Here is a 10,087-nt window from a genome sequence, read left to right on the forward strand (position 1 = left end):
GGACTCTTAAGAGTCTTCTCCAACACCACAGTTCAAAAGCACCAATTCTTCGGCGCTCAGCTTTTTTCACAGTCCAACTCTCACATCCATACATGACTACTGGAAAACCATAGCCCTGACTAGACGGACCTTTGTTGGCAAAGTAATGTCTCTGCTTTTGAATATGCTATCTAGGTTGGTCATAACTTTCCTTCCAAGGAGTAAGCGTCTTTTAATTTCATGGCTGCAGTCACCATCTGCAGTGATTTTGGAGCCCCCCAAAATAAAGTCTGACACTGTTTCCACTGTTTCCCCATCTATTTCCCATGAAGTGATGGGACCAGATGCCATGATCTTAGTTTTCTGAATGTTGAGCTTTAAGCCAACTTTTTCACTCTCCTCTTTCATTTTCATCAAGAGGCTCTTTAGTTCTTCTTACCTCTCTGCCATAAGGGTGGTGCAATCTGTATATCTGAGGTTATTGATATTTCTTCTGGCAATCTTGATTCCAGCTTGTGCTTCTTCCAGCCCAGAGTTTCTCATGATGTACTCTGCATAGAAGTTAACTAAGCAGGGTGACAATATACAGCCTAGACGTACTCCTTTACTTTTTCACAAAATAAATATTGTTAATAGAGGTAACCCACATGTGTCATATTAAAAACTATCAGAACCACTGTGTACTTCTATGGTAATAAGTACACAAAAAGGTCAAGGAGCCTAACAGTTAGGGAGAAAATTAACAACTCAAGAAACCAAAGTGAATAGAGAGAAGTTTCAGTCCTGAGGTACAGTAGATACTGAAGAGGGGCATAGAATCAGAATCAGAACTATATTAAACTGTCAAGGCAGTGGGAAAATAATAAAACGCAATGTGTGATTTTATAAATTGCACTCATTGGAGTTGTAACAAATCAGAACTTGGAAAGTTTCATTTTTGTTAAGGAGGAAAAAGATTAAAGGGAAAAAACAAAAAGACAAATTCAGGGCATGTATCCAGAAGGAGGCAGTGGTCTCTGGAAGTGATTTAGGAAATGAAGCCAGTGTACAATAATTACCTAGTTAATTACAAATTTCTATGTGTGAACCTTTGCATACACATGTAACTCTTCTGTTTACCAGCTCAACCAAAAATCTTCAATTACCACTGGGAAATTTGACCACAGAAACAAATGGTTTTGTTCAGTGAATGAAAAATAAAATTATTGTCATTTATTTTGGTCCTTAGAATTATCATTTTTAAGCAGATAATTAAATTGTTTGACTGAATGGATGAAGATGACTTCACTCTGTGTGTATTTAGTCTTTCTGTGCTTTTAATATGCACAAAAGTCCACATAGTGGTTTTAAATGTTTGAAGGCTGTGCTGTGCTGTGCTTAGTCACTCAGTCATGTCTGACTCTTTGCCACCCCATGGACTCTAGCCCGCCAGGCTCCTCTGTCCGTGGGGATTCTCCAGGAAAGAATACTGGAGTGGGTTGCCATGCCCTCCTCCAAGGGATCTTTCTAACCCAGGGATCAAACCTAGGTCTCCCACACTGCAGGCAGATTCTTTCCCAACTGAGCTACCAGGGAAGCCCCAAATGTTTGAGGGACTAATACACAATTAATTTGGTTTTGAATATTGTTTATTTGTTTGAACTCTTTGATAAATTTAGGGGATTCTCATCTTTCTACTCCTATAATTTTACTGAAATTGTGTTAGTAACTACAGTGCCTGAGGATGACATGGATATAAATCCCTCTCCTACTTAAATATACTTTATGTACTGACAATTTCTCCCCTTCAGTCCCATGATCCTCTAAGACCCCTCACATTACGGCTCCATGAACCTTTAGTTTGAAGTAGCTGGAGCATAGCCTGGCGGATCGTCCTGGTCTTCAAGCTGTAAATGATAGGGTTCACTACAGGTGGTAAGAGCAAATACACATTGGCCAAAATACTACAGATCACCCTCGGAGTAGAGCTAAGGAGGCGATGTGTAAAGGACAGGCTGATCATTGGCACATAGAAAATAGTGACAGCACAGATGTGACACACACAAGTGTTGAGAGCTTTTTTTTTGCTTCTTGGGGGCCACGATGCTCAGGACAGCACGGATTATCAGGACATAGGAGACAAGAATGAACATTAAGTCAGTACCAGTCATGTAGAGCTGAAGAAACAAGCCCAAAAAGCTGTTGATCCAGGGGTTGGAATATGTATCTCTGATTATATCTGGGTGGTAACAAAATGGATGGGAAAGCTCCTTTCTTTCCTGGAAAGATACAGTCTTCAAGGCTAGAAGCATGGGAAAGATGAAAATTAGTTGTCGTACGCAAATGAATAGTCCGATCACCATGATCATCATGTCTTTGAGGACAGTGGCATATTTCAGTGGGTTACAGATAGCCATGAAGCGGTCAAAAGCCATAATTGCCAGCACTGAGGACTCCAGGAAGGAGAAAGCATGTACAAAGAACATTTGAATGAGGCAAGCTTTAAAGCTGATTTCCCGGGCATGAAACCAGAGAACCCCAAGCACAGTGGGGAGGGTCGTGATGGTCAGACACAAATCAGCAGCTGACAGCATAGAGAGGAAATAGTACATGGGCTTGTGGAGATGCTGCTTAACAAAGATGACAAACAGAATCATAGTATTTCCCAAGAGAGCAATGATGTAGAGACAGCAGACAGGGATGGAGATCCAGACATGAGCGAGTTCCAGCCCAGGGAATGCAGTGAGGAGGAAGGTTGAAGGGGAGGATGTGGTGTTATTGAAAATCATCATGGTGGGTTGAGGACATGCCCTGAAAAAAGAGATAACAATAATAGTATTTGTCATATCGGTCCTTTTTCAAGCACTAACTCTTCTATAAACTCTTCCCAAATTACACATGTCTCTGTATTCAAAACCTCCAATTTAATCATGATACCTATCACATAATTCTCCAGTATCTTAAATTTTTCTTATCAGACTTGGCCCTGTTTTTCTTTCTCTACCATCTCCCAATTAAAACCATCAGTCTCTCTAGGTTCATCCCACCCTATTGCCCAGACCAGCCCTGACTTGAAGTAGGAAATACTTATAGACATGTCACACACATGCACACACACCAACAAAACAGCAACTGTGATTACAACTGTTGGGTCTTAGTATTAAATCTCCAAGCTGGGACTTCTCTGGTGGTCCAGCTGGTAAGACTATGAGCTTCTGCTGCAGGAACAATGGGTTCCATTCCTGGTTGGGGAGCTAAGATCCCACATGCTGTGTGGTGCACTCAAGAAAAAAAGTCTCCAAGCTATATGAGTTGTTATAGAAGTAATGGAGAAGTGCTTAAGGGCACTTCTTAAGGGCACCTGTGAAAGCATACTTCATAATGTTCTTGCTGGAAGATGGGCTAGGATTTTATATCCAGAAATACCCTTGTACCTGAGTTATTAGCCATTCTCTCCTAGTGGACTCTATTAGAAATGTCCTTTAGGTATCAGAGCTTCTTTATTTCTTTTCCTTTAATGGAGTAGCTTCCTTAATTCCTCTCTCCTCTACTCCACATCATCTTGTGCTCTAATTCTGTTTCTCTGAATCCTGTTCCTGGTCTACTGAAAAAGCAAGACGTTGTATCCCTTTTCTCCAAACTTACACTTTAGCACTTCTTTCTACTCCTTCCCATAGGTCTCTACCATGTAACTTGTAACCAACTCACTGTGAGTAGATTTCCCTAAAGAATCCTGTGAAAAATTTCAAATCATATTCTAGAATACATGATTTGAAGCATCCTAATCTAAGGATTGGAGAAGGCAATGGCACACCACTCCAGTACTCTTGCCTGGAAAATCCCATGGACAGAGGAGCCTGGAAGGCTTCAGTCCATGGGGTCGCTGAGGGTTGGACACGACTGAGCGACTTCACTTTCACTTTTCACTTTCATGCATTGGAGAAGGAAATGGCAACCCACTCCAGTGTTCTTGCCTGGAGAATCCCAGGGACGGCGGAGCCTGGTGGGCTGCTGCCTAGGGGGTCGCACAGAGTTGGACATGACTGAAGCGACTTAGCAGCAGCAGCAGCAGCAATCTAGGGATAGTGGGTAAGGCTAGACAAAATATTTGTATAAAAAAATGTGAGAAGCCCTCAGCAAAATGAAATGAATGACTGTAAAAAGCATTAATGGAATGGAAGTAGGGACTAAGAGCTTAAAGAGAGACAGAGACAGACAGGATGAGGTGCTATCATAAACTGGAATATCAGGTAGTTCGCTGAGTGAGAAAGCCCATAGAATAATAGCTGCAAACACACACACACACACACAGATGATGTCATAAGGGAGGCAAAATCTGTAACTGATATTTAAGACAAGCATTGCTATTCTATTTAGGACTCTTTCAATAAGCTCTAATGTCATTGCTCATTTTAATTTTTTACTTGGGACATTTAGTTATCAAGAAAAAAAAAGGAATGATATACCTAGCCTAACCATTGTGTAGATACAGCCAATCATAATATTCTTACTCTTATTTTTCACTAGTCTAGGCTTTCTGCCCCAGTGACAGAATAGATTAAAGGAATTTGTGAGTAGCAGATCCTTCCAGTTGTTTTATAAAGATAAATGAGGGATTGCTGGTTATTTTCTTCCCATCCTTCAATCTACTCTAGATGGTTACAGATAAAATTACTTGTTACACCAAAGGAAAAAAAAAACATTAATTGCTTTTTCTGCTATAATATTTAGTATTGTTATATTATAGTTGATTGAGAATAAAACACAAAGAATCAGGAAGACTAGTGACAACTTCTTTTCAATTTGATAAGCAAAGATATTAAAAGTGAATTCCTTTTCTGTGATAACCATCCTGGAATCTCCCTGCAATAAAGTGGCTTAATCTACTGACTGTCTTTCAACAGTGTTTTACATATGCTTTTTATTACATTAGTATTCTATTGGTTGACCACATTTCTTTCTTCCTCTAAAATTCTGGCTCTTTGGACATAAAACATATGTGTTCATCTTTATATTTTCTCCAGAGACAAAGCATGGTGATAAAACTTCAGATAAACTAGTTTTCATTAGGTGTATTAACAGGTATATAGATAGATAATAGAGACATAGATAAAGACTGCTAAGTCACTTCAGTCGTGTGCGACTCTGTGCGACCCCATAGATAGCAGCCCACCAGGCTCCCCCGTCCTTGGGATTCTCCAGGCAAGAACACTGGAGTGGGTTGCCATTTCCTTCTCCAATGCATGAAAGTGAAAAGTGAAAGTGAAGTTGCTCAGTCGTGTCCGACCCTCAGCGACCCCATGGACTGCAGCCTTGCAGGCTCCTCCATCCATGGGATTTTCCAGGCAAGAGTACTGGAGTGGGGTCCCATTGCCTTCTCCAGATAAAGACTAGATTAGAGAAATACAAATTGAGACTGGAAGTTTTGAGGGCAAATTGTTTCCATAGATATGGGGAGCATAAGGAGAGTAATTAATCCTCTTATTGATTGGGAGAAGAAGGAGGGTAAGTTAAGAGAAAAGGAAAAGAATTAAAGTCTCTTATATGTGTCACCATTTGTTAGCCAATTTATATGTAATTTTATATAATACCAGGAAAAATTGATACAAATGTTTATTCTTCTATTTTAGAGAAAGGAAATGAAACTGACAAGGTAAAATTGTACATACACATTCAAAATTCAAAGCCAAATTTACTAACTGAAAAATCCATTAAACTATTTTTTATTAAACCATAGACCATGTGAGAAATCAGGCTTATGAGAGAAGTTAAACAGTTGAACACTGTGATATTCTTCCTTGAAAATGAAAGAACAGTTTCTATTATATACTAGTATGTGACTTAGAGGAAGTATAGAGATGAGAAATAAGTAAAACACAGAACAATGTCCTTATGGCTTATTTAAAGAATATTTGTGGAGTCAATCAGTATAAAAATATGCATGGATGTCCACATATATTTGTATTGTGTATACCTCCATGTGCTGGTGGATGTAGAGAGGAGTTTTAGAATGGGAATGTCATCAAAATATGACCAAAAATCAGACATCAATTATCTTCTTTTATTTGAAATGTATCTCATAAAGGACAAAAAGATAATATGAAATGATATGAGGGGTTAGGAGGAAAGGAGATGCATTTCAGTTCATTATGCTACTGGAAAAATCATTTCCAATGGGATAGGGATATGTAGGCAGGAGAAGGAGAAGGCTTTCTCTCCAGCTCACGTAAGCCCATGCACTCTGGAACAAGTTATAGGACAAAGCTAGGTGCCTAGTTTTGTCAAGATTTTCTCCCTACTGCCTACTAACGAGAAGAGTAGGTAGTGCTTTATAGCACCAGTTGTCGACCTGACAGGTCAGGCAGAAGGTAACATCTATCAGTTCACATACAGAAAGCTAGATTGAATGACTTGGATAAGATCCACCCAACTAAAATATGTAGTGATCCAAAGGACAGCATCACTGCTTACTGGCATGAGTAAAGTATAGACCAATCCCCACCTTTATCCATTCATTTCTCAACACTGAAATCTATTCTTTCCACAATCTGGAACCCTGTCACGACAGACCCAGGCCATATTAACCTGAAACTTCGCCTCCATTTCTCTGTACCACTTTATGGTTGGATCTTACATTTGACTCAATAATGAGGTATGGTTGATATTGATCGGTAAGTTACATATGCAAGCACCATCTCCTTTTTCTGCCTTGAGCGTGAGTTTCTTAAAGGTTTGGAAATGCCTGATTTTCTTCTCTTAGTGCTAGCTACATAAAAGAGAATATGGAATAACACAAATCTTTAATTATTGTTGACTGATTTCTAAATGATCTTAACCACAGGCAGAGAGTTATGAGTTCTATCCCTTTTTCTCTTCCTTCCTCCCATTCCCTCATGTCATTTTCCTGTCTCAATTTCTTCAAGGCTTCATCACACCCCTCTGTTTCTTCATCCTACCTTATTTTATAGTTTCCATCACTTCATTGATCTTCTCTTTCCCTCTTTCTCCTAGCACTTCTCACTTTTTAATCTCTTCCTTTCTATTCCAACCCACTAATGTATTCTTCTTACCTGCTCAAGTCATCAGGAAATAGCACCAACTTCTCTTCAGTCCCACAACAGAGCAGGCACTAAGCCAGCTCCCAAGAGTTGGGGCTTTATAGGAAGATTAGTAGAGTCACCAGGCAACAGAGGGCTGGTGAACGAACTGGTTGGATCAAGAGTTATGGCGCCCATAAGACTATGTTCCTCTCCAACAGCTCAGACACATCTCCCTGACACGCTTCCAACCCTGCTCCCAGGCCCAGGCAAATTCCATATATCAGGGGCTGTAAGCAAAGCCCTGGCCCTGGGGGCTGACAGTAATGGGTGTCTTCAAAATCTGCCTGCCTGGATCAGAAAACTGCAACCATTCCTCTTCACCCTGCCTTAGGCTACAGATTCTTAACCTGGGATGCTCCCTGATGTCAGAGCAGGCTCAGGAGAGTGCAAAGAGACAGTCATCCCTATGTTCTCAGCTCCAATATGTACTCTTTCTAACAAATCTTGTCCTCCTTGTCATTCCTGTGTTCCTCCTCTTACTCAGGATCCCTTTCTAAGAAGCCATCTTATTATCTGAACCACATCTGTAGCCCACCTACCGTTCTAAGCATAATTAAACTAGCATTTGATGAGCTCATAACACTTGCCAAAAATAACGCTAACACTTGAAACACATTGTTGTATTTATTTATTATCTTGCTTATGGGTTAGGTATTATTCTCCATTATTCCACAGTTGACGAAATTGAAACTCAAAGAGGTTTTGAATAACTGTAAAAGTTAGCTAGTTACAGAACTGGTATTCACCCATGTCTATCTTACTCTAAAGCTGTTAATCTTAAACAATATGCTATACTGTCTTCTCTGGTCAACCGCTTCCACTGATACTTCAGAAAATGTGATTGTAATACATGGTTCCCAATCTATCCATTCTATAGATTGCTTGATTCTCAACTATGTGCTTATAGCTAATTTTAGCCTCATTTGGACAAGAATCTGTCTCTCCATAGTAGGCAGTAAGTTAATAAATCTTACCATATCTAACGGGCTTCCCAGGTGGTGCTAGTGGTAAAGAACCCACGTGACAATGTAGGATACTTAAGAGATATGGGTTCGATCCTTGGGTCAGGAAGCTGCCCTGTAGGAGGGCTTGGCAACCCACTTGTTGCCTGGACAATCCATGGACAGTGGAGCCTTGTGGGCTACAGTCCATAGGGCCCCTAAGAGTGAGACACAACTGAAGCGACTTAGCATGTGTGCACCATATCTAATCATTCTTGACTTTTTATCCTTCTTGAAACATTTTTCCAACCATGTCTCATTATATCATAGCCAGACGCACTGGGCAAAGATGGAGATACCTATCCCAATGTATATCTAAAGAGATTAAGTTATAGCATAAACTGTTTATACAGCAAGTAATGTTTAGATTTATATGTAAATACCATCCTTTCCCACTGTCTATTCTCAGCAAAAATGAGTGACTCTGGAAATTTCAAATGAGACTTACTAAAATTAAATGAGACAGAGAAGTTAGGCAGCATGAACTCAATCTTGGTAAAATAGAGTTTTCACTCATTCATTAATCACAAAAGACGTATCTTATGAACTACATTAAGTACATACTTGAGATAGACAGATGTAGTATAAAAGGGTCTCTCATGGTATGGTTGTTATGAAGTATGTAGAATAGCAGGGACACAATGCCATTAGGTAATTAGAGGACATATACTGTGAGAAACTCTAACATAATAAAGGGCATGTCAGAAAAGTCTTCTGGACAGAAATAAAGTTGAAATTTATATCAAAAATTTATACAGAGTTCCCTATTATTCTAGCTCACTGAATTCATCATACTTTTTACTTGCTATTTTATTTTTAATATATTTCTCTCCTGCTTCCAATGCATTATATATGCCTACACTATTTTTATGAAATATATTTACAGAACATATAAATAAACACTAAAGACAAAATAAGACATATCCTATATTCAACAATATATGTCAGCATGTTTACAATGGAGCAAAAACAATCTGAGAATTTTTCTTAAATAAGTTGTTAAAGATTGGCATGAAATGGAATACTATGCTATGCTATGCTATGCTAAGTCACCTCAGTCGTGTCTGACTTGGTGTGACCCCATAGACGGCAGCCCAACAGAATCCCCCGTCCCTGGGATTCTCCAAGCAAGAACACTGGAGTGGGTTGCCATTTCCTTCTCCACTGCATGAAAGTGAAAAGAGAAAGTGAAGTCACTCAGTCATGTCCGACTCTTAGTGACCCCATGGACTGCAGCCTACCAGGCTCCTACATAAAAGGGATTTTCCAGGCAAGAGTACTGGAGTGGGGTGCCATTGCCTTCTCCAATGGAATATGAGTCAGCAATAAAGAGAAATAAACTACAAAGACCCACAAAAACATGAGTGAAACTCAAATGCATTACATTATGAAGCAATGCATGGAAGATTATGTGCTGAAGGGCCCATGGCATTCTGGAAAAACAAGAATTATATGCATGGAAACAAATTAGAGCTTGTCAGGGTTGGGCATAGAGAGAGGGGTTGACTAAAGGGGCAGCATGAGTAATTTGAGAGAGTGATATAATTTTTCTGTACCTAGGTATTAGTGGTGGTTGCATGACTATGTATCTGTGAAAACTTAATAGAACTATATACCAAAACCAGTAAATTTTATAGTATATAAATATTGAAAAGTTGCTATGCAGCATTTTGAGAAAGAAACATTCATATTTGTATCAAGTTAAATTTTTGCTTTCATCAAAACTGCTATGCAATGGCATATAAAAACCTATTAGGTGCTTCTCACCACACATGACTATTTAAAGCTTCATTTCAATTTATTAGAATTGAATATAATTTAAAAATTCAGTTCCTTGGTTGTACTAGCTAAGTATCAGGTGCTCAATAGCCATGTGTGGCTAGTGGTTACTATATTAACAACAGAGATTTAGAACATTTAACATCACTGCAGGAATTCCTATTGGACAGTGCTGTACTTGATCCTCTTCTCTGGCTCAATTGTGTTTGCACAAAAGTCGTAAAAGCCCACCCTACCCCCACGGAACAC

At 39.3% G+C, this 10,087-nt stretch overlaps 1 protein-coding gene across 1 annotated transcript; it reads right to left on the reverse strand.

The window, feature by feature from the left end:
• Positions 1-1,765: 1,765 nt before the first annotated feature.
• LOC109569494 (olfactory receptor 51T1) lies at positions 1,766-2,771 on the reverse strand. Its single transcript, XM_019974856.2, is given in 2 exon segments — positions 1,766-2,041; positions 2,043-2,771. Coding segments are annotated over 2 exon segments (984 nt in total). The 5' UTR covers positions 2,751-2,771.
• Between the last annotated feature and the right edge of the window lie 7,316 nt (positions 2,772-10,087).

This window comes from Bos indicus, chromosome 15 (assembly GCF_029378745.1).
Source record: "Bos indicus isolate NIAB-ARS_2022 breed Sahiwal x Tharparkar chromosome 15, NIAB-ARS_B.indTharparkar_mat_pri_1.0, whole genome shotgun sequence".
NCBI lineage: Eukaryota > Metazoa > Chordata > Mammalia > Artiodactyla > Bovidae > Bos > Bos indicus.